General features: G+C 34.6%; 1 protein-coding gene across 1 annotated transcript in view; it reads left to right on the forward strand.

Annotated features, from left to right (window-relative positions):
• The window catches only part of RSRC1 (arginine and serine rich coiled-coil 1), a 409,375-nt gene that overhangs the window by 316,580 nt on the left and 66,722 nt on the right, over positions 1 to 26,073 (forward strand). The window contains exon 8 of the mRNA XM_087870329.1: positions 19,045 to 19,113. Within this exon, the coding sequence (XP_087726455.1) occupies positions 19,045 to 19,113 (69 nt within the window). The remainder of the gene's footprint in view (positions 1 to 19,044; positions 19,114 to 26,073) is intronic.

The raw sequence follows: 26,073 nt of genomic DNA on the forward strand, positions 1-26,073 counted from the left end.
ATGTACCTTTATATTAAAAAGTACTATAGGTGGGGCACCTAGGTGGCTCAGTCAGTTAAGTGGCCAACTCTGCATTTTGGCTCAGGTCATGATCTCAGGGTCGTGAGATTGAGCCCTGCTTCAGGCTCTGTGCTCAGCGTGTAGTCTGCTTGTCCCTCTCCCTCTACTCCTCCCCAGTGCTTACTCTCTCTTACTCTCAACCTCAAATAAATAAACAAACAAATAGAATCTTTAAATTAAAAAAAGTACTATAGGTAAATAGTAATATCTGTAAGAGTATAAGGATAACATTGTATATTTTACACAAATATAATAGCTAACTTTTATATGATACCTGTACTGTTCTGAGTGTTTGGCAAATGTTAACACATTTAATCTTCATACCAACGCTATGGTTTATAATGAAGGTACTATTATCAGTACTATTTTTAGGTAAATTAGATGAGACACAGGGAAATTAAGATGCTTGCCTTAGTCTCGTAGCTAGTTAATTGGGTAGAGCCAGGATTCAAACCCAGACAGTCTGGCTTCAGAATCTATTCCTTTAACCTCTCTGCCATAATACTTCTTAGCAATTCTTTATGTCCTGATTATAGCCATTTCATTAATAGATAATGCTATAGAAGGTATCATATTCTAATAAATGTATTACAGTTCTTTATTTTATATATCCAAAAGTTTTTGAATAGAGATCTGTCACAATATCCAAATTCCCAGAGTAGTGTGTTATATGTTAACAAACATCCGTATAAATAAGTGCCATTTTGCTATTTTGAAGCTACACGTGTTTTTGGCTACTGTAGCTCATTTTCTTATCAGCATTTTCTTTCCTTTTTTGAAAAATTGGGAACAGTTTGATAAAGGCTTAATTTAATAAACATTCATTGGCACTGAACTGAGCTTTGAGAATGCAAAGGTGCATAAGAAACAAATATATTAAACACACGGTTACAATATAATATGTTTGTGCCAAAATATGGTTTCTACAAGAGCAACCAACTGTTTAGAGTTAGGAAAGAACTCTCATAAAAGGTAACATTTAAAAAGTGAAAAACAGAATTGTGAAAGAGTGTGGTATATTTACCAAATGGAACTCAGTTCTTAGTGTTTGGAGAATAAAGGATATGGATCGAGTGGTAGCTGATTGGGAAATGGGTTGGGACCATTTGGTGAAGGATCTTGTAGGTCATGCCAAGGATAATGAGGTTTTCTGACCATTTTGTGAGAGCACTTACTTGGGAAGACGGTGACTTTAACTGAGCTTACCTTGCAAAAGTAATATTGTCTCACATCCAATCCCCTGAGAAAGGTAGTCTGAATATCTTTGCTTCCAGTCCCCAGAGGATCTTTAGACAAGAAGGACCTGGTCCAGGAATACCTTCACTAAACCAAAGAAAATTATTCAAGACATAAGTTTTAATCATTAAAGTGTTCTCTGTAAATCTCTTGATTTCTGTGCTTCTCTAAATCTGAATTATAATGTGTATTTCTATCTCTTGGCTTCTTGGCAATATTCATCAAGTCATACATTTATTGAGCATCTACTATGTAGCAATATATTGAGTACTAGGGTTAAAGTGATGAGCTGGAAAGATAAAGTCCATTAAAATATTTTTGAAGATCTTATTTTGACAAAAGAAAAAAAAATTTTCTTGTATCTTGGCCATGTGGCAGTCCTTTCATATCTTGTCCTAAAAAGAAGAGAAAGATTGATATTATTATCTACCTTTTGCAACTGGGATTCCTCAAGCATTTCTTCAAATTTACTTAATAGCACAATAGTTTAATTGCATAAGAATGTAGCTTCCTGAATACTAATCCACCATGTACCTCTTCCTTCCCTCCCCCCCCCATGCCTCAATCTTTTGGTAAAAATGTATTTTACATTTATGGATTATTTTGATTTGTTTTATTCCTATATTTATGTCATGAAACTGTTAAGTCCCTTCTTTAGAGCATTCTTTCTGTATCTGATTTGTGTGCATCTGATAGCATAATCTCAAAATATAGGAAGCAAACACTGACATGATAGCAAGGATAAACTTTGAATCTTGTTACCATGACGGGAGATATATTAAAGCAAAAACAAGCTAACAGATTTGGTTTGGTAAATACATATAAGACCCTCAACTCAAGACACAGGGGATATATATTTTTTTCAAGCACTGATTAAACATTTACGAAGTTGACCGTATACTGGTTAATAAAGCAAATCTAAACATCAAAAATTATCATTTACACTACATTCTTTAATCAGAATGAAATTAAATTAGACCTCGGTATAAATAAAGAACACCGAATAGTTTGCAGATTTTAAAACATCCTACTAAGTAACTCATGAGTCCACAAAAAAAAATTATATTGGTATAAAATGAATTTAAATTCTGTATTTCGAAATAAAAATTATGTTGAGATTTTAAAAATACAAAATCTCAACTCACCTTTGACAAGAATCTGTGTTTTAACAAGCTTTCCATGTGATTCTGATACATGCTAAAGTTTGAGGACCATTGCCTTAAATAAAAATACAATGACTTAATGCCTACTTGAAAATAGCTAGCAACAAAAGAGAGATTGTAAATATTGATAACGATTAATACTGGGCCTAGAAAATCACTAGTAATGTCTGTTTTTAAAAATAGAATTCCAGGGGCGCCTGGGTGGCTCAGTTGGTCAAGCATCTGCCTTCAGCTCAGGTCATGATCCCAGGGTCCTGGGATTGGGCTCCATGTCAGGCTCCCTGCTCAGCTCTCCCTCTGTCCCCTCTCCTTGCTTGTGTGCTCTCTCTCTCATTTTCTCTCTCTCTCTCAAATAAATAAAAATCTTTCAAAACAAAGCAGAATTCCAGTTTTGGAGGACAAATGCTCACCACCATAGCCTGATAAAATGGCTATAATAGATCTTTACTGTATAATTTTCTTTGATTGATTTTACATTGTGATGTTGGAAGTATTTCTCCTCTTTCAAAACTGCCATTATAGAATTGAAATAAGAAAAATTTCAGAAGAGTACTGTATTTCTGTTTTCCTGAATATATGAATTTCTTCTGCTTGATGTATATATTTTTTATTGCCTCTAAAAATATGTACATATAAGTGTCTTTTCATCATCCAAACAATTTGAGGAATGTTGAGAACCTATGTTTTTAAATATAGTATACCTTATTAATGAAGGACAGAGACTTACTAGTAAAAAATGTGCCTATAATACAAACGTTTTTGAAATTTCTTACATAGATCTTAAATTTCTTATATATCTCATACATACATTCTTAATCATTTCTAATCCAGAAAAATTCTGGCTTATTATTTCTGTGATTCTCAACTTGTTTATATTCAGTTGTTTCTATTTGGGACTGAATGCAGTTGCCTGAGCATTGGTATGGATCATGACAATGATTTTTAAGGGATACAATTTTCTTTCCTCATCTCTTCTACTTGAACCTACCACTGCTATTGTTTAATTCACCTATTACATGAGAGAAAAGAACATGCCTCTTCATTAATAGGCTGATAAAAGGTCATACATTGGTCCAGTTTACAGTTCACCCTGGAGAGTAAATGCAACAGTTTCATTATGTGCCTAATTTTCACAGATCTTGGGGAGTAGAAATCTCAGAGATCGTTCCAAAACCCCGTCACACCTCCAGGGTGCTTCAGTTTGTCATCCAACAAAGCCTGCAATTATTAATTTTGAATTGTATTTGCAGTATTCTTTAGCATAGTAGGGGCATCCTAATTAGTAGGGCATTGATACCACTCCCTCTATCAGAATGTGGTATATGAAAAGTGCATTTAAAACATACTTTTAGGGGCGCCTGGGTAGCGCAGTTGTTAAGCGTCTGCCATAGGCTCAGGGCGTGATCCCGGCGTTTCGGGATCGAGTCCCACATCGGGCTCCTCTGCTGGGAGCCTGCTTCTTCCTCTCCCACTCCCCCTGCTTGTGTTCCCTCTCTCGCTGGCTGTCTCTCTCTGTCAAATAAATAAACAAAATCTTAAAAAAAAAAAAAAAACCCATACTTTTAACAGGATTAAATCAGGACATGGCATAAAGCTCCTTTGGGAAAAATTTGTGAACTCAGCAGTGGAAGTCTGCATTTTATCAGAAGTGTTAGCATTTTTAGTATAGAGATGTATGTGTTAAAGCACTGAAATCCAGCTATTGGCCTCAGACTTAAATGATGAGTCTCTCAAGTTGAGGCAACCAAAATCATGGCATGTACTTAAATATTGAGCATTTCATATTCCTGAAAGAAAACGATCAACTTCACAGTAGTTATTAATAGCATGACAATTTCACCCCAAATTATTTACCCTCATACTTATTTTGTAATAGCATTTCATTTATGACTTTCTGACTTAATTAAAATTTAACTAAAAAAGTCAACTGTTCTTTATACTTAGAAGCACTAGTAGAATTGGATTTGTATTATACAAGGTATTTCCACACAGTTTTTTAAAAAGTCATTATAGCATAATGAGAAGAGCAGACAGACCTGTTATAATTCTTGACTCACTCATTTATTAAGTAGGTAACCTTGAGCAAATTATTAAGCCTCTTTGAAACTTTTTATTTGATAAATTAGACATGTTACATTTTATAAATTTAAGGTGTACAGCCTGTTACTATGATATATATATATATATATTGTAATATGATTGCCTTTGAAGCAATACTTATCACATTACATCATTATAGTACAATATCATTGTCTGTTTTCATTAGACTATGCATTAGATTTCTATGGCTCGTTTACTGATTGAAAGTTTGCGTACTTACACAACATCAGTCTTATCCGTCTACCCCCTTCCCCCGGTATCCACCATTTTATTCTCTGTTTTGTTTTGTTTTTTACAGGTTTGGCTTTTTTAGATTTAACATATAAGTGATATCATACATTACTTGTCTTTATCTGTCTGACTTAACTCACTTAGCATGATAGGCTCATACATGTTGTCACAAATGGCAGCATGGCCTCCTTTCTCACGACTAAATAATTTTCCATTCTGTATATACACCACATCTTTTTTTCCCTATTCACCCATTGATAGGCATCAGGGTTGTGTCCATATCTTGGCTGTCGTGAATAATTCTCTAATGAACATGGGTGTGCCTATATCTTGTCTAAGTCCTGTTTTCATTTCCTTGGATATACAGCCTGAAGTGCAATTGCTGTGTCATATAGTAGATATATTTTTAATTTTCTGAGGAATGTCCATATTGTCTTCTGTAGTGGTTGTATTAACTTACATTCTCACCAACAGTGTATAAATGTTTCCTTTTCACCACATCCTTACCAGAGCTTGTTTTCTCCTGTCTTCTTAATGATAGCCATTCTAACAGGTATGAGGTGAATATTTCATTGTGGTTTTTATTTGCATCTCCTTGATAATTAGTGATGGTGAGCATCTTTTCATGTACTGTTGGCCATTTGATGTCCTTTTTGGAAAAATGTCTATTTAGTTCTTCTGCCCATTTTTAAATCATATTGTTTGTTTGTATTATTGTGTTCTTTTTATATTTTGGATATTAACTCCTTATCTGGTATATGATTTACAAAGCTTTTCTTCCATTCTATAGGCTGCCATTTCATTTTGTTAATTATTTTCCATGCTGAAGTTTTTTAATATGATGTAGTTCCATTTGTTGAATTTAGCTTTTGTTTGTTGTTTTGGCTCATGTCCAAAAAATCATTGCCAAGACTGGTATCAGTGAGCTTCTCTGTTTTCTGCTAAAGGTTTTATGGTATCAGGTCTTATATTGAAGTCTTTGATCCATTTCAAGTTCATTTTTGTGTGTGGTATGAAATAGGGGTCCAATATTATTGTTCTGCATGTGTTTCTTCAGTGTTCCCAGCACCATTTGTTGAAGAGACCATCCTTCCCCCATTGGGGGTTCTTGGCTCCCTTGTCAAATAGTAGTTAATCATATATAATAGGACTTCATTCTGGGCTCTCTGTTTACTGTTCCATTGATCTCTGTGTTTGTTTTTGTGCCAGTACCATACTGTTTTTATTAATATGGCTTTGTAGTATAGCTTGAAATCAGAAAGTATGATGCCTCTGGCTTTGTTCTTTATTCCTCAAGATTTTGTCTATTTGGGGATAATTGTGGTTCCCCACAATTCTCAGATTGTTTCTTCTTCTTCTACTTCTACATCTACTTCAAAATGCCTGTGGTATTTTGATGAGAATTGCATTGAATCTGTAGATGGCTATTGGTGGTATGGCCATTTTAACAGTATTTATTCTTCTATATCAAGAACACGGGATGTCCTTCCATTTGTTTATGTCTTCTTTGATTTCTTTCAACAAAGTCTTGTAATTTTGATTGTACAGATCTTTCACTCCCTTGGTTAAATTGAATCTTAAGTAGTTTATTGTTTTGATGCCATCGTGAATGGAATGGTTCTCTTTATTTCTTTTTTGATGCTTTGTCATTAAGGTAAAGGAATGCTACTGATTTCTGTAAGTTGATTTTGTATCCTGCCACTTTACTGAAATCATTGATCAATTCCATCAGTTTTTTTCTGTTGACTCTTTGGAATTTTCTATGTGTATGATCATATTGTCAGCGCATAGTTATAGTTTTATTTCTTTCTTCCTGACTTGGGTACCTTTTATTTCTTTGTCTTACCTAATTGCTCTAGCTAGGATTTCCTGTACTAAATTGAATAGAAATTATGAGAGTCTTGTCTTTTTCCTGATCTTAGAGGAAACTCTTTCAGTTTTTCTCCATTGAGTATATTAGCTATGGGTATGTCATATCTGGCCTTTCTTATATTGAGGTATGTTCCTTCTATACCAATCTTTTAAGGGTTTTTATCATAAAAGTGTCTTGTATTTTGTCAGATGCTTTTTTCTGCATTTATTGAGATGATCACATGATTTTTATCTTTTTATTGATTTGATTACATTTATTGATTTGCATTGAAACTTTCTGAGTATTGTATGAAATAACGGTATCTGAAAATACTTAGCACAGTGACTGACACATAGTAGGCCTGTATAGGTTTTTGTTTCCCCTTTAAGAACTGAAGCCATGAAAATGAATGATATAAATAAAAATATATAATTCTAATTTCTGAAAGAAGAAACCCCTTTATAAAGTAAAAATAAAGTAAAAATTATAAAAAGAAGTAGGGCATAATGTTTTTATATGGAAAATTATTGCATCTCATCCTTGATTTCTGGCATATATAATTAAGCATTGCCAATTCCAGACTTTGGTTCTTACTTTCAAAACAATTGCTTACTTTTAGTTACTCTTTAAAAATACGGTATTGATAATGTGTTTGAAGCATTACAAATCACTTAGCAAAGTCTACAATATGATTCCTTTCAAAGAGAATAATTCTGGAACTCCAAACCCCAGAGTTTTTCTAAAATGCTGAAACGTCTTTCTTGGAATGGGGGTTATAATGGTGGCCGGCTGACTTCAACCTGACATCTAGTTGATGGATGTGCAATAAGTCAAAGGAACACAGAAGGATGAAGTTATTTTTATTTTCCATATCAGCATTCTGTAAAAAAGAAAAAAAAAATCTAGTATTGCTTTTTTTTTTGAGACTAGACATCACAGCAGTTCTGTATCCCTATGTTGTTTTTATTGGATTGTTTTCATCTTTTTAGACTCTTATTCTTAGATTTTACTTAATGACATCCTAATTACTGTGGCTAAGTAAGCAGTTTATTCAGGTTACAGAATGGGAAGTTGGGTAAGCATCAGCTAGCAACACAATTAGAGAAGAGAAATATAAGCATGATCAGAAGGCTATAGGACTTTACACATTTTTTAAAAATCTGTTAGTTATCCACTTTTTCCTCTTAAGTTGTAATTAGATCTGTTTGATTCTTTCTTTGGCATTGAAACGCTCATGGATTCCAGCAGGAACACTGGGAAGGAAAATATCTATTCCAGTGAAGGGCATTAAGATATTTTAGGTACAGCAGCACATCTGTTGGACATACTTAGTGTGTCAATCAGTAGTGAAATTGATCATCAGAGCTTTTCTAACAAATGACATAGAAGATTCTCTGATAGAACAAAAAGAAAGGGCATGTAAAGTAATCCTGGCAAGTTTGGATAATCCTTAAGCCCACTTAAAGCTATAAGAATTAAGAGAAAATCCAGAACACAGCGTAGGATAAAATAGTGAAAGAAAAAGCTTTCACTTTGGGAACTACTACAGAGTATAAAAAGGGAATTTTATGTAAAAGCAAATAAACCCAAATCATGCAATATGTTCCAAACATACTCCCACACTGGTGCTTACAGAAGAAGGAAGGAATTAAAAGATATCATATAATTTTGTAGTTTTCCATTTGTCACTCGCATTGAATCAACAATTTTTCAACATCACCACCATTTATTACTACTGTTGTTTTAACAATTTGCAGAAACAAATGTAAATGGTCCGCTGAGTTATATAATAACTTTAGGCATGAGATGATACAAAACCACTTCTAGACTTCAGAATAATTACACTTTGGCAGAATCAGAGCTATAAATACAGGGAACAAACTGATGATTGCCAGAGGGGCAGGGGTGGAGGGTTGGGCAACATGGGTGAGAGGGAGATACAGGCCTCCAGTTATGGAATGAGTAAGTCAGGGGAATAAAAAGCAGAGCATAAGGAATGCAGTCAATCATATTGCAGTAGCAGTGTAATGGGACAGATGGTAGCTATACTTTGAACATAGCATAATGTATAAACTTGTCAAATCACTAAGTTGTACACTTGAAACTAATGGAACATTGTCTGTCAACTATACTCAAATTAAGGAAAAGAATAATTATGCTTTGGAAGTAATGGTTCCTGTCTCCGACTATCAAAGGGGAGGGTTTTGTAAAAAATTAAATAATGAAATATCCTTATACCTCTTAGAATCTGAGTTAGAGAAAAAATTAAAATAAGTTGGTGAAAACATTAGACTAAATTAGCATTTCCCAAAGTATATTTTGTTTATTTATATCAAAAAAGAATGGTTCTTTGGTAATATAAAGTTGAGAAACACAGGCTAAACTAAGTTAAACAGGATTTTAACTGCCGAATGTTGTAGAGCTTTAAATTTGTCAGTGAGTATTGTGGCTTTCCATGAGGGAGGATTCAGTGAGTGTTGTGTTGCCCAATCTTATTCCACTGTGGGACTTGTTTAAATGGAGGATCATGGAGAATTAGTATTCCATGGAGCATGCTATGTATAATGGTAGGCCAGAGAATCTCTAAAGTTCCTTATAACTCTAGACATTTATGATTTTCTGAGAATTTGACTGCACTGCCTATGATTTGTAGTGCAACTTCATTCTTGACTTGTGGCCATTTTGAATCTCTAGGGTCTCCCTGGCAGTAGACAGTCTGAGCACTGTCCGTGGTTAAAAGTCCCTTGGATTCTATGATAGCATACCTCCTGGCTCTCTTCTTTCTAATGTTTATTCCATGGCCCATCAGGACTGAACTGAACTGTAAAATAAGAGATAAAACATAAATGTGCTGGTTCATGGAGACTTCATGACCCAGGTGATTGGCCTGTCCTCCTGGCTAACATTTAGTTATTCTACAAGAGGCAGCTCAAGTACACCTTCTCCTAGAAGCCTTCCCTGACCATGTCCTCTTCCTTCATTACTGCCAAAGCACCTGTATGCAAGTATTTGCTTGTTTGTTTTTACATTTCCCCTTCTAGTCTTCTTCATCTCTCAATCCTCAGCACTTAGTTCAGTGATTAGGGTACGGTATTCTGCTGGAGAATTTTCTGTGTCATCTGTTTTATATTTTCTTATAAATCTATTTCGAATGGACAGATGAAGGATTTAATGAAGAAAATGCTTATAAAGTGATCTAGCAAAAATTAATGTTTTTAGAGCATTTATTAAAAATGAACAATGGCTTTTTTCTTCCTTTTTGCATTGTCTATGCAATTTTATGTCTGTAAAATAGTTTTTCAGTTATAGTGACTTGGCCCTTACGGTATTCGAGGTAGATTCAGAATAATCATTTCAAACATTACATATGATTAAACATTTTTGGGTGTACATTTGTATTGCTAGTATTTATTAATTGCACAAGTTTGGTAAGGAATAAGAACTTACAATGAATAGATCTCACCTCTATGCCATGTGTGCAAAGAACGATGCAGAGGCACCAGGGCGAGCTAATATTATGATCATCCTTATATAATCTGTAAATACGCAGAAGCAGCAGCCACATTCATATGTAAATTTATAAATGAATTTGTTAGTGTTACTAGCGAGTTTTTAGGTTTTCCACTGTGCTGAGATCTAGATAAGTGCAAAAACTATAGGTAAAACCCCACAAAAATATCTGAAAAAGCCTTAAAGATCATGGCCTATTAGGACTTTTTTAACATTACATTTTTCATATTATATATTTTTTTTCTCTCTGAAAGTCATCCTTAACTGTTTCTTATCTAATACAAGTTTCATATTCTCTAAATTTTTTTCTCGTTGTTATTTTTAAGTTCACATCTAGACCTTTAGAAATCTCTGGGGTTTGCTGTTTTTAAACGTGTAAAGAAAAATCAGGCTTTTCTAGTAACTTCACTTCCTTGAATTCAAAATTTTCATGATTTTATCAACCAAGTTGTTAAATCTATAATTATCTACTTTGAAGCGTGTACACCATCCTTGATCCAAAATTATACCACTTGTCACATATCTTTATAAATTTCTTCCCGTATAACACAGACCACTATGTGTGTTTTAGACTCTTATAATAAAAGTTGTTTTCTCTACTAACAATGACACTTTTCTTGCTAAAGCCTTAAAAATACCACAAACTAGTAACGGTTGCTACCAGATAGGCTGCTAGATTTGGTAAACTTACTCAGTATTTACACCTTTGTTACCTCTTCCAGCAGACACTTATTACTCTCTCCTTTTCATTAAATTCTCGAAAGAGACCCTGGCATAGCTGAGCTAAGACTGCAAAATCAATTGATTTTTCTTCTCTGGGTTAAGGCGAAAACTGCCTTAACCCTCAACGTGAAAGTTCAAGGAAATTAAATTCTAAATGCAAATATCACTTTTGCTCTTTGCTAATTGTTGCTCTCACAGACACATAGCATGAAAATTAGTAATGCCTTTATTCAGGCATTTTCTCACTTAGATCCATAGTTCACTGTAGTGGTATTTTTCAGAAACAGGGTTACTGTTGAAGTATGGCGGTGTAATACTTGAGAATTGGAATTACACTTAAAAGAACCCTGCTCACTGTACTACTTTAAATGAGCTCCTGTATTTCGGAAAACTGTAGGGGGAAGAGAACTCAGAAATTCCCTTTAGACACAAAGACTTTTGGGATTCAACATAGTGCTGTGACAAGAAGCTCTCTAGATAGATTTTCTAATGCCACCTTAAATATACAAAACAAATAAGCATGTAATAATAGTTGTCACAAAGCAAGAGGCCTCTTCAGATTTTCCATGTGATTTTTTAATACAGTATCTTCAGATAGAAGTTTCTTCATAAACAGTAACTTGTTCATGGAAGCAATTTGTTATTCTCTGATTTTGCTTAATGTTTGCTTCCAAGTAAATAAATAGCCAAGAAGTAGGCTTTAAAAAACATTAAACTAGAATTCACAGGTTCTGTATCTTCATTATTCTGACCTCTGGCTAATTATTTAGCTTTCTTGGGCTCTTTATTTCTTCATCAATAAAATATGCATTGTAATAACTTACCTAGATAAAATACTCCAAATTCTTTGGGAAATGAAACCTTATCGTTTATATTCTATCTCTTTCCTTCATACTTTTTAAAAAAGCGTATAACAACATTTAAACTGAATAGACATGTGCCATTCATGATAAATGTAGTAGGAAAGAATACCAGAAAATTTTCTTAAATGTGTTTTGATGGCTAATCCAATAAAGTCCATACACATGTGAAGGATGGGATAGGCAATCCTGGATATAATAATAGTGTCCTGAGTACAGATTATCCTGTTTTACAGCCATTGCTTAAATATTTTGACACACCAGTACCTACAAAATGCCCTCGTGTCTTGGTCCTTTTCTTAGTGTTACTGTGAAAAGCACAAAGAATTATAAAAAACTAAAATAAGCAGAAATACACATTTTGCTAGATGTCTTATTTACAACTTATTGAAACATTTCTCTCTGGGCTCCAAAATTTATGGTAGAGTATCACAAAAATCACAAAACGTTAGTATCTTAAGAGACTAATTTTCTTTATAGAAGGAATAATAGAGTACATATGTATTTTTTAAATAAAGATAATATAATAATGTAAAGAACCTGTTGGATTTGGATAGAAACTCTGCTCTGCCACATTTGAGCTTAGACAAATAAATTAGGAGTTTTTCATGTTTCATAGTTCCTGTCTCCTTTTGTGCATTTACTTACATTTTCATGTATTTTATTTTATTTAGTAAATGGAATCATGCTATATATTGTTTTACGGCCTGCCTTTTTTACGTAATATCTGTCTTAGATATTAAGAAAGATCTCATTCTTTTAACAGCTTTATAGTATTTCACAATATCTTCTTAGATAGATGTTGGAATATATGGGTCTCTTTCTTCTATGCTTTTAATTCTATGACCTTGAAAAAGTTATTTTACTTCTCTGTGCTTCAGTTTCCTGATCTGTAAAATGAGGATAGAGCCAATTTGAGAATTAAGTGAAATACACACACATATATAAACACAAAGGCTCATAGTAAACCTTCAAAAAATGTTAACCTTGATGATGATGATGATGTCATCTCCTAACTTCTCTCTTATGTGTGTATCTCTTTGTTCTTTTCTACTACGCTCAGGGAAAATTCCTTGGTAAGGTCTCCTCTAACACACTCATTTAGTCTTCAGCTATATCCATTCTGTGCTTCAGTTTATGTATGGAGTTCTAATTTGATGATCAAAATTTAATTTTCCAAGATGCAATCAATATCTTCTCAGATCGCTTTAAGGTTATTACGTACACTGATTCCAAAAAAATTTTTTTTGCTTTATTAACTCTCATTCCTTTGTGTAGTTTTTTTTAGAGTGTTATCGTTGTATTGTTTTTTGCTTGTTTTATCTCTCAAGGGATTGATTTTCCTCGAATGTCTGGTAATTCTAGGTTGGCCGTTCATCTTTATATTTGACAGTACCTGTAATCCTGCCATTTCAGCTCCTTATACCCAGTGTCCATTGATTGTGTCGGGGGTAAGATGTCTTGCTGGTAATGACATATTAGTAACTTATCATCCCTTTTATAGGGGTTAGTCATTAACCAGCTCTTGCCTCACTGGGCCTGGCACCTCCCACACTCATTGCTTTAACCTGTGGTCAAACACTACCTGTACCCCTACTTATCACATTGAGGGGGCATTGCCGTTGTTCAGCTGCTTTAATCATAATTCCCCATTTGACAGTTGCCTCAGTCCTACCACCTATGTTTGGTCTCCATTGACTTTAAAATTAAAGCATCCGTGGAACTTCTTCCATGTTTCTGTAGGCTTCTGAATATGATTGGGCTGTGATTTCTTCTAATCATTTTTCCGTAGATCTGGTGCCATCTGCTTTCTGTTTTTAAGAATTCCTTGACATTTCTGGTCTACTCGTGATGGTGCAATGTCAGAGATTGGGCTACATATAGGGAAGAACTTCCAAATGAGGGTTGTTAAACCCTTCCAGAAAGATTTTCTCTGGGAATGTTAATATAGTCCTTTCTGAAAGTAGGGGACAAGTGATACCCTGTCAGTCTTTTTCAATTCTTGATTCAACTGATTGATTTCCTCTCATAGGGTATATAAACTACCTCCCCAGATCATTTAAAATCTAACTTAAGCAAACATCTACAATGATCTAAAAAACTATATCCCTATGGATTTTTTTAGTGGAATTAGTAAAGATGAGAATAAATTCTGCTAATATCTTCTTAACTACACGTACTGAATAGTTTCTCTGTTTAGCCCCACACCACCTCTGCAGCTGCTTTTCTGATCTTCATCATTCAAATGAACAGCGTAGAGGATTTTCTTTTCTGAAAGGAGACTTCACTTTAGAAGGAACGGCATAATATTTGTGTTGACTTTCAAAATCCTTTTAATTATCTGTTTAGGAAACATTCATCAAACATTTCATGTATTAGGCAAGGTGCACAAACTGCTGTAATAAACAATTCCAAAATTTCAGCTCCTTTAAGGCAATATAAACTTGTTTTTTGCTCATATCACAGTGTAATGCAAGTTGTCAGGAAAGCACTACTTTCTACAGAAATTCAGTGACCCAGATTCTTTTATCTTGGGGTTCATGCTCTGTGGGTCCTCTGTCCCGGCATTTGGGTAGAGAAAGAGAATGAGGATTGTGTGGGAGCTTTTTATAGGCTGGGCATGGAAGCATGATACACATTACTTATGCTCACTTTCCTTGGCTTGAACTCGGGTAAATGAATAGCAACACTGAACTTCAAGGGAGACTAGAAAATGTAGGCTGGGGGCGCCTGGGTGGCACAGCGGTTAAGCGCCTGCCTTCGGCTCAGGGCGTGGTCCCGGCGTTATGGGATCGAGCCCCACATCGGGCTCCTTCACTATGAGCCTGCTTCTTCCTCTCCCACTCCCCCTGCTTGTGTTCCCTCTCTCGCTGGCTATCTCTGTTAAATAAATGAATAAAATCTTAAAAAAAAAAAAAAGAAAGAAAGAAAATGTAGGCTGTCTAAAGACTTCCGAAGAAGAGAATGCCAACAATTTCTGTCACACCTACTATGTGCCATCCTCTCAAGGAGTTGGCTATTTCCTCTAATGAAGGAGCAAAGTAGTGGACCTTCCATAAGGAAGGTATTCAAATGCTTAAGAAGAAAGGAGGAAGCAATCGGATCCACGTGGAAACAAGGGGTATTGATCAGAGAAGTTTTCATAGAAGAGAGTGACGTTTCTAAAACTTTCTGATAAGGTTTTCTCAGCAAGAAAGTGAGGTGGGCACACCAGCAAGAACAAAAGCCTGACAATACAAACAGAAGGCGGTGTGGCCCTGCAAAGCCGTGCATCCCTGAGGCAGTGAAGGAGGAGTGGTGAATGATGAGGCTAGAAAGTTACATTGAGATCAGAGTGAAAGGCTCGAGATGGTGTAAGGAAATGGGATTTGTGTATATGCAACAGGGCGCCTTCAGAGGTAGTTTGAGCAGGGGTGACATGATCAGATTATGTGTTTTAGAATGGTACATTCATTCACTGAACAGTTATTGAACATCTCTGTGTTCTAGATACTGTGCTTATTGCTAGGGATACAAAACAAGGAACATATTCCTTGCTGTGGTGGCAATAGAGAGGCTTCATTGAAGGGAACAGGATTAAAAGTACAGAGATCAAATAGGAACTCCCTTCTTATTCAAAGTGAAAAGACATAAGGCCCCGAAAGTGATTATTGGCAATGAAAATGGAAAGGACTGGATGAATTCTGAGCATAAGGATAAGATTTGGAGAGGAGTGTCACAAAGATTTCCAGCCTGAGAGAAAATAGGAAATACCAAGGGAAGAGGACCAGGTTTGAGGGCAAGGTCATGAGTTCAGTCACGGACATGATTTTGAAATATCTATGTGGAGGTTTCTATGTGGAAGTAATTGGAAAAAGAGTTCTGATAATCAGGAGATGGGCCAGAAATGGAGCTATGTATGATAGACATATGGGTTTCATTTTAGACCTTCTATAGACTGCCTAAGAACAGAACTCCAAGAAGTAAAAAGTGGGTAAAAGAGACCACGGCCAAAAAAGGTTGACAAAGATTTTTGACAAAGATGTGCTTGATTAGCGGTTTGGGTTTTTTTTTTTTTAAGATTTTATTGTTTATTTGAGGTGGGGGAGCACGAGCAGGGGAAGGGGTAGAGGGAGAAGCAGACTCCCAGCTGAGCAGGAAACCTGATAGGGACTCAATGCCAGGACCCTGAGATCATAACCTGAGCTGAAGGCAGACACTTAACCGACTGAGCCACCCAGGCGCCCCAGGTTAGCAGTTTTTTAAAAAGGGGAGAGTATAAGGATAAAACTGAGATAACCAGTAGATTTGGCTGTTATAGAATTTTTGGGAGCCATTTTGCAAAAGCTGTGGGGGCAAAATCTAACAGGAACAAGAGAAAGCAGTAACTTGATTAGAAGAGTAAATATTGTACAGGATTTGTCAGACTTTGAATGTATTTATAGTCTGAGAATAAAGAGTGAGTGAGTTTGAATCTTAAGAAACAGAAAAAACCCTAAAGGATTTGGAAAGGTTTAGGTTCTAAAGCACAAGTAAATGGATTTGCTTTCTGAAACAAGGAAAAAGTAAGGATTGATGAACATAAAATTTGGAGGTAAATGGAAGTGAGGCTGAAAAAATATAAGAATCAGGGAAGCTGATGTGAGGTTCTTGGCACTTGTTGTGGAGAAAGAATAGTAAATTGTCAGAATGAGAATGGAAACCAACTCTGGATGTTGATGAAAGATGAGCAACATGGAAGGATCCATGTTAACTTCTAAATCATTGGTATTTTCGTAGAGCTGATAACATTTAGATACTGTTTTGTAGGAAGGCTCTGAAACAAAAATAGAAAAAAAAATGATTAGATGTGTTGATAGCAGTTTGGCAAAACAACAAAGGAATCAGGGTAATGAGGATGTTAATATGTGTGGAACTGAAATGGTTGTCTTGGGGTTCAGTTTGGGTAAGAAAGGAAGCAGAGCCTGGAGAGGACTGTCAAGTCTGGGGGAATTTGGAAGAGCCAAGGGATTGGAAGTTGTATATAAGGTTAGTGGAAGATGTAAGTATTTTTGGTAAATGGTGTGCTTTATAATAGATCCTTCTGTAAAGTCCAAAGGGAATGATCATAAATCATAAGAATACATCTTACCACTTACCATTAGTGTTCTTTGATATCAAATTATGTGGTATATCTAATGAGATTCAGTATTCCCATCTGTAAAGTGGGATTGCCATCTTTTAGAGAATATAAAAAAATTTAGGATAAACTAAATCATGTATGAATGACTATACATGTTTCCCTGTTCACATTTAAATAATACCAGAAAGCGTTTGGAAAGAAAAAAAAGTTTCTTCCAAATTCCTTTAATAATTGATGTGGGATTTATCCTAATGACTCAGTTTGAATAAATGAATTTTCTTTGAATTTATTCAGATTCTTTGTACAGAGCATGTTGATTATTGATAAAATTTTCAAATGTGTGCTTTTTAAATTATTATCTGTGCTATTTTGACATAATTCAAAGAGGTGTTTTTTATTTACACACACACACACACACACACACACACAGAAATCTTGATTGACAGCATGAAGCTCCATTACATAAAATATTTAACCACAGCACAAGAGCCATTTGCAGTTTAAAAAAAAACATATAAAACAATATTCCAATGAATTGTCCATGTAAAGCAACAAATCAGTAAGAAAGGACAAACTGGCATAGTGAAATAGATAAATCAGATTTAGGCAGGGTAGTTTATTGAATTTAAATTGTGCCCAGTTGGCCCAAGAGCTATATATAAGCAATCCATCTTACGTTGTTAATGGAGGTTCTTGAAATCCACCTGATGTTTGCATTATTAAATTTCAGTCTAATGAGCTCGGCTAATACATATTGAAGATGGTTGTAAGGAGTAGAATGTGAATCTGAGCGGGATAATTTGAAAGAAACATAAGCTGAGCATTTTACATGACTCAAGGGGTATATCTACAATTACACATATAACCAAAATTGAATTTAAATGGAATTTCTATTATCCTTGTCCTTCTACCAGGGAGAATAAAGTGTAAATGAAGTAAAAGTCTTTAGAGTTACTGGTGGTTTGTTTTTATTATCTAATTTAATAGATTCTTGCAATGATACAGAGTGGCATAAAAGTTTTAATATTTCATGACTTTAAATGCAGTCTAAGTGTGTATTAAAGCTTGTAAATGGAAACAGATGTCTATGTAATTGGATATAGCACTTCACAGTACTATTATATAAGTTTTATATTTTAAGAAAGTGTCAATATTGATGGTGAAGAAAAATAAAACTTTGAAGAAAAATAGTTATGTATGTCGTGTGTATTTTTTTAATTCCCCTTTTAAGCCAGGTTTTATACTTCTAAAGAATATGTTGATTTTGCATAGGAAAAATATATGCAGCAAAAAAACTGGAGAGCATGTTTATTTTTTGAATCACGGTTTACATTGCTGTTATCATTATAATAAAGGCTCATCCAAAGTTTAATGCTGGCACAGTTTGGTTCTTTTTCTTTTGACGAGGCAATACTTTTTTAACTTAATATTTCATCAACTATAATGCTATTAGAGACTTATTTTCACTTAGTTCACTCATCAGGCAGTGAGCTGGCAATAAAGGAGAATCGCTCCTTTGAGACATTAATGCTTTGGAATAAATGATGTGCTAGAACAGAAATTTAATTAATTTACAGAGTATATTGATAGTCCCTTGTTACTGGGCTGTATATTTTTAATCTTCTTTAACATCTGTAGTAAAGTGTTTGAAAACCCCTGCAGTTGAGCAACTAGTAGATAATTAAGTAATAAGGGAAGAGGTTTCTAGAGGGAAAAAGATTCTTTTTACCAAATGCTGTCATAACATGAATAAAGAACTGCTACTATGATATGCAATGAAAAAAAAATATGCTACCTAATTTATACTGTTCCAAAGATATTACAAGCTTCTTACATTTAAAATGTGAATTGTAGCTTAAGAACTTTCGCCCAAAGTTTAAAATAGATGCATTGCACTGACAAAATCAGATGACTTTTAATGACCATCAGTTATTCCCAATTCATATACCATCATATAAACTTTATATTGCTTGAATTCATTTTCTTTTTTGTACAGAGATTATCTTGAACTAAGCCTCAAAGATTCTAAATAGACATTTTAAATATTCTGAATAAATGTAAAAGGTATTTTCTTTTTCAGCCATTCTGTTTTTTTCTTCTATGTCACAAAAACTATGCAATGAACTTCTTTTCCCTTTCCCCAATATTTACAATGTTTTATGATACAGACATAAAATAAGTACAGAAATTCCATTGTTTTTGTTTCAGCAAAAGCTGATGAAGCGTTGAAAGCAAAAGAAAGAAATGAAGAAGAAGCAAAGAGAAGAAAGGAGGAAGGTAAAGACCTGTGTTCATTTTGTTTCAAAGTAGTCATTCTATTGGGGAATCACTGGCATGATCGTCTTCATTCCTGGGTAAACCATAGATTCTAATCAAATGCCTTGGGGGATACCTCATGCTACTTCATGAACCTCAACTCTGACATAATATCACACTATATTCAGTGTCTTGGATATTAATTACTGTTTGCTAGCATAAGATTAGTTTATAAGCATCCTAGTATATATTTTGAGGAAACTGGGAAGATGTAAAATTATGAAGTAGAGCTGGTGCTGGTTTGTTTCCTTCTGACTTTTAACTATAAAGTTAACAGATTATCAAAATCAGTCATAGAAATGGATTGAATTTATGTGTACATTTTGAAATATTTTAGCAGTAATGAAGAAAAGTACCCTTGTCAACAACACTTTAAAAAGCTGTTAAAAGGGAACAATAAAATATGAAATGTCGGAAATTATCGTAATTCAAATTAAGAAATTCATGTCAGAATTTTTATAGATTAAATATTTTCTGGTAATAACATTGAAGCCACCACCCAAAAATATTACACAAAGAAGCCTAATACATTTCTATCTCCTCTAACAAATTTTTATTTCTCCTTTAGTTTGTTATGATTTATGTGAGTGAATATTTTACATTTTTCATTCACAGAGGCCTTAGATATACTGTTGTAAATACAGTGCTTAAAGCAAGATCCAGGCAAATCTTTCTCAGTGAGTTAAGTTGATGATCCACTTGGACTGACAATCATGTCACTTTACTGGCTAATTAGCAGGGTAACTATTTCCTCTGTGAGCTTTCAAGAAACTGAAGCCTGATAATGTGTTCCAAAAATATTGGCTTTGAGTGCTATTGTCTAAATCTGAAAACTGTAATTTTTATCTTAGTACATATCATTTACTGTGACAACAAGGAAAAAAAATTATTGCACTCAACTTACAGTGGAGGCTGAGATCCTGTCAAATCTAAAACGTTTGTGTGTGATAGCTTGGAATGCTTAAAAGCAGTATTCAGTTGGGGCCAGGGTCCCAAACAAGTAACCAACAACAACAAAAACTAGATTTAGGTGGCAGAACCTTACAAATAAGTAGATTCAAACTAAATTTGGACTAATTTATACATAAAATGGATAGTGTTCTTACCCAGTTTGACCCCCATAAGTCCTGACTTTATGCTTTTGTCCTAGATCAACTAATTTTATGCATAGTAGGAAACAAGTGAACTCCCATGGCAAGAATTCTCAGTAGAATTCTCTTCCTTCGGCCTTCTGACGTGCGCATTTTGGCATTGTTAGTGGAAACAATCTATCTGATTTCGGTGATGTTTACGGTCACTCACAGAAAAATAGATACAGTACTAGATGCAAAGTAGCCTAAGCAAATTATAATATTTTAGTACTGCAATGTTATGTGGTATTCTGATCAATGTAACTAATTAATAACGTAATAGCCCTTATAAAACACTGTGGTACTGTAAATTACAACCAACAGAGTGAATGTATGTTGTAATAGTTATTAGTCTAATCCTATTAATTCAAATCTTAATTGGAGTCATGAGCAGTTGAAAAAGGATGACACTGATGGGGTAACCACAGATCTTGAAATTGCTAGGTGCTTTATTATTGTGAAAAATATATAATATGAATGATTGTCCTAATAAGACAAACTTTTTAAATACTGTGGAACCCCTCATTTACATAGTGATAATTGATATTTATAATAATCTCTTTTTTTTCCATTAAATCACTTCTAAACATTTTAAAAGATACTAAAAATTTCTTAAGTAACTTTAACATTATATTGCAATTCTTTTGAAAGTATTTCTTTCCTTTAAACATTCAGGAAGTCAAACTGACCTTGCACTTAGTCTGTGATATACAGTAACCTTTTTCATTTCAGTACCTGAGAAGTGTTTGAAAAGCACATCCCTCTAATTATAGCTGTTGTAATTAGCATCTTTATAAGTCTGTCATCCTGACAAGAGTATAAACTCTAGGACTGTGAAGGATTTAGTATCCAGGATGCTTAGCACATAATAAATACTCAGTTTCATAATTATGGAATGAATGAATGAATGAATGAATGAATGACCAGTTTCCCCTTCGCTCTCTTAAATCCACGCTTAAATTAGTTATCTTAAGTTTACAGTTGATTTTAAATAACCTCACTGAAAGTGTAACCGAACTTTGTTATGTCTCTTTTCTAAGATAAGACCTCATCCATTAGGCTATTTCACTAAAGAATTACAGCAATTCAAAAAGAAAACAAGGAATTTCAAAATACTATCAATATTTGCTAGTGGATTTATCAAGTCTTTACCTAAGCTCACTGAATTTTGTGTGTATCCAAAAGTCATAGGAGTATTATTACCATAAATGTTGAAGAAAAATTCTACTAGGAAAAGAACGTATATGACACTGATTTCATTCCTGTTGTTTGCTTCCAAAATTTTTTTCTTATATGTTGTCTAAATACTTGAGTGCTATCAAATTAACTGAAAATGATTAATGTATAAGCTGCATTTATTTTATTTCATATAATTAGTCTAGCTACAAACTGAAACCTGAGATACATCTGTATGTGTATGTGTATATATTTCTGCATCGGAAAGAGTAATAATCCTGTATTTCCAATCTATAAGCCCCTAGTAATTCATTCTATCACATCATTTATACGGTTCATCTCTTAATTTCTCAGCATGCTGATATTCAGCACAGGGTTGAAAGCATTGTTAAAATGTAGATAAATGTTATCTGTCCAGCTCCTTTTATCCATTCTCTGTTATCTCAAAAAAGCTATTGCATTAGCATAGCAAGATCTGTGCCTTGCAAATACACTCTGACTATTATGCAGTCCTTTCCTTTGAGTATTCTTAAATAGGTATCATAATTATGTTTGCAAGTATCATAGCCAAGATAAAGTCAGACTACTCACCAGAACTTGTCTGGAGTAACTACTTTGCCTTCTACCCTTGACACAATGGGAGCCCAGAGTGCTTTTCATGGTCTTTACACAGCTCTGTTGAGTTTCCACTTATGAATATCACTAGTACATTGGTATGGATCCTCTTTCTTGAACCATTTATTCTCTAACTTTCCATTTAAGTTGAATTATATAAAGGTTACATTATTTAGTAAAAGTCAACTGAATATTTAAAGTTCAGGTTTTATAGTTTCCTTCTTTAAAAATAAGTACTTTTCCCCTAATTCTAGATTACATTTTAGGAAAAATGAATAGTATTAAATCTATCAGTTCTGTTTTCTTCCTTATTCTTTGACATAATAAATGCTTGACTTCAGCTTCTGTTTTGCTTTGTATGTATTTGAAAATGTTCTGACTGTATGTAGTTAGAAGTCATTTCAACTTTTATCCTTTTGGGGTTTTGTTGGGTTTTGTTTTTTTTTTTATTGTTACATGCTTTAGCAAAACTGCTTAGGTTTTCTGTATTTTATTTTTATATTTAATATAGTATTTATTTAAGGGTTTTAATTGTGTTTTAAATCCATTTGTAAGCATAACAGTCTTGTGTTGTATTTTGACTTCTCTCTAATCTGAATTTCTTATTTGTGCCATAAGTATAGCAGCTTTTGAATTCTTTTTCCCCTTGTGTTTATTCAAAATAGCCCTACCCATCTGTTAGTTTTCTACTTCAAATATTTTTTTTCCAAAAATGTTAGGCAACCCAGTCTAAATTATTTATGGAAATGGTGGACAGTGATAATATGAACACAATATGAGGTAGTCAAGTGTCCAACTCTTGGTTTCAGCTCAGGTCATGATCTCAGGGTCCTGGGATCGAGCACCACATTGGGCTCCATGCTCAGCGTGGAGTCTGTTTGACATTCTCTCTCTCTCTCTCTCTCTCTGCCCCTCCCACTCATGCTGTCCCTCTCTTTAAAAGAGATAAATAAAATCTTTAAAATAAACAAACAAATAAATAAATAAAAGCCTTCATCCTTAATTGGCTACCCATTATAATATGCAGTATTATTTCCTTCTTAGATTTAAACATTTGAAACCATCCCCCCCTTTGTCTTACTTTATTAGGTAGTTCCATTCCAAGATTTAAAATATCCTTTTTAAGGAAATTTGTGTTCCCATGTATCAGATTTAATAATTCTACATCTTTCGTAGTGTAGTATTTTGTAAAATATCTGTACAGTCTTTTAACACATTAGCTCTGATGTTAGAAAGCTGTTGTATTTTTAAAATTTAATCTGCTTAGCTTGAATGCATTGCTTTATTCCTTATTTATTTAGTCAAAAATCACTCAAGAACAAATACCCAGTTATTTAGCCTAGCCATCTGTCCGATTTCCCTCAGCAGTGATTTGTCCTTTATAGTCCCCTTGATTCTGTGTCTGCAAGATCTTGATTTTAAAAATTTTAATCTTTCTTTTGTATAGTGTTGTCTGTCATATTACACAACATCAGCTGTTTATTCCTTAGTTTTAACGTTTCCAGTAAATGTGTGCTAATTCATGTTCAACTTTTTTTTTATTATTATTATATTTATTTACTTGAGACAGAGAGAGAGCACAAGCAGGAAGAAGGGTCAGAGGGAGGAGAAGCAGACTTCTCACTGAGCAGGAAGCCTGATGTGGGGCTCGATCCCAGGACCCTGAGTCATGACCCGAGCTGAATGCAGCTGCTTAACTGACTGAGCCACCCAGGTGCCCCATAACTAGATTTTTAACAAAGAAAAGGATGCCTCATTTTCCTAAAACTCACTAATACTATTTTTGCTTCATATGCATTCAACTGTGCTCTGTGTGGTCTTAGAAGCTGGTTTAGATAACATTTTATTTATTTTCAGTGAGGTTTTCATGTATATGGAATGCAGGTACTCTGATCTCTATTTAACCATTATTGGGCCTCCAGTGACCAACTGTCATGTATTTCCTTACTAATTTAAATATTGTCTGTGCTCTACACACACAAATTTCAATACCCAACTAAAGTCTACAGCTTTCTTTTCAATCAGATATTTCATTATAAATTAAACATTAGATACCTGACATACATATTGAATGCCCACAGGTGTACAATCCTGTGAATAACCAAGGGAAGTCATTGCAATATAAGGAGTCAACTGTACCCAGTGGAAATAGCCTTAGCTTATTCTAGCTGAAGTAAGAGAATGAGATTCAGAGTGCCAGCTCTACCATTTACTGGCTCTGTGACTGAATAAGTCCCTTAACTTCACTCTGACTCTAAAGTGAGGAAGATGATAAAATCTGCCGAGAATTGTGACAAATAGAAATGGCATACAGGGACGCCTGGGTGGCTCAGTCAGTTAAGCAGCTGCCTTTGACTTGGGTCATGATCCCAGGGTTCTGGGATCGAGTCCCGCATCAGGCTCCTTGCTCTGCAGGGAGTCTGCTTTCCCTCTGCCTGATCTGCCTGCCACTCCCCCTGCTTGTGTCTCTCTCTCTCTCTGACAAATAAAATCTTGAAAGAAAGAAAGAAAGAAAGAAAGAAAGAAAGAAAGAAAGAAAGAAAGAAAGGAAGGAAGGAAGGAAGAAAGGAAGGAAGGGGAAGAAATGGCATACAGAATTTAAAAATCACTTTATACTACATAGTACTGTATAAATGTAAAATATTTTTTACTCAGAATTGCAACACAAAAGAGCATAATGATCATCTTCGTATCATTCATCTTTTTTTTTAAGATTTATTTATTTGAGAGAGAGAGAGTGCACGTGTTTGCTCACATGAGTGAGGGGAGGAGCAGAGGGAGAGAATCTTCAAGTAGGCTCCCTGCTGAGCGCAGAGCGCATTGTGGGGCCCAGTCTTACGACCCATGAGATCGTGACCTGAACCAAAACCAAGGGTCAGATGCTCAACCAACTGAGCCACCCAGGCACCCCATTCATTCTTTTTCTAACTTTTATCAATTCAAAAAGTAATGCTGACCATCCAGCACATGCTGGGTACTGTTCTAAGCCATATGAATAGAGCAGGAAAAGAAAATCAAGGCTCCTATACACAAAGAGCTTGTATTTCTCGAGGGAGGTGTCAGAAGATAAACATGAAAACAAATAATAAAATACAGTAAAATCAAATAGGGATTAATGTTTTTTTATGCTCTGTATGATAAGAGGTCCCTTAAGCCCAATTTCCCCCTCTGTTAGTATATAAGAATGATGATAATAAGTCAACTATCATCTAAGAATGTAGTTGTGATATAGTGGATATGAAACCATTTTATAGACTTCACAAAATGTTGTGGCTATTTTATTATAAAAAAGTACTTTAGAATGCCTCAGTGATTCACAGTAAAAAAGGGAGATCAAGTTGAAAATATAAAATCGCTTATTGAAACTTATGGGATGAAGATAATATGGTGGTACTAGCTTATTTGAACTCACCCTCCTTCTGAGAACAGATTTTTAAAAGCTGGTCAAAATATTAAGGCATATGTTTGAAGGCATCGGATAGTTATTCAGGCAGTGGAGAAGTATGGGTCCCAGTTCCAGGAAAAAATGGTGAGCTCAACATTTGGAGCCAGTTTTTCCCTAGAGATGATTCTAGTAGTAGCATCTGTCTGCCAATTCTTAAAGAGGTCACTGAAGGACTAAGAATCTGGGCAGAGCTTTTGAGAGACTCATGGAGCTATGGGGATAAAATCTAGAATTCAGGGCCAATCAAGGAAAGAAGACTCTGATAAAACCAGCAGGCTTTAGGTTGAGATCTTAACAGATTATTCCCTAAAAGTAAGGATGAGCCAGAAATAGGCACCTCTACAGAACAAAGCCTGGATTTGAATCATCTTGATTCCTGATTGAATTAAGATAATTCAGGATTGCTGGTGCATCTAGCCAATTACCAAAGCAGATATAAATCCTTTCTGGAAGAAGGTAGAATTATCCCAAATTATCTTTACAGTTGTTTCTATATGATATCCATTTAAAATAGCCAGGCATATGACAAAACAAGATAAGTTGAAGAACCATGAG

Source organism: Ursus americanus, chromosome 20, assembly GCF_024610735.1.
Source record: "Ursus americanus isolate L20-20 chromosome 20, mUrsAme1.1.p, whole genome shotgun sequence".
In the NCBI taxonomy this organism is placed as follows: Eukaryota; Metazoa; Chordata; class Mammalia; order Carnivora; family Ursidae; genus Ursus; species Ursus americanus.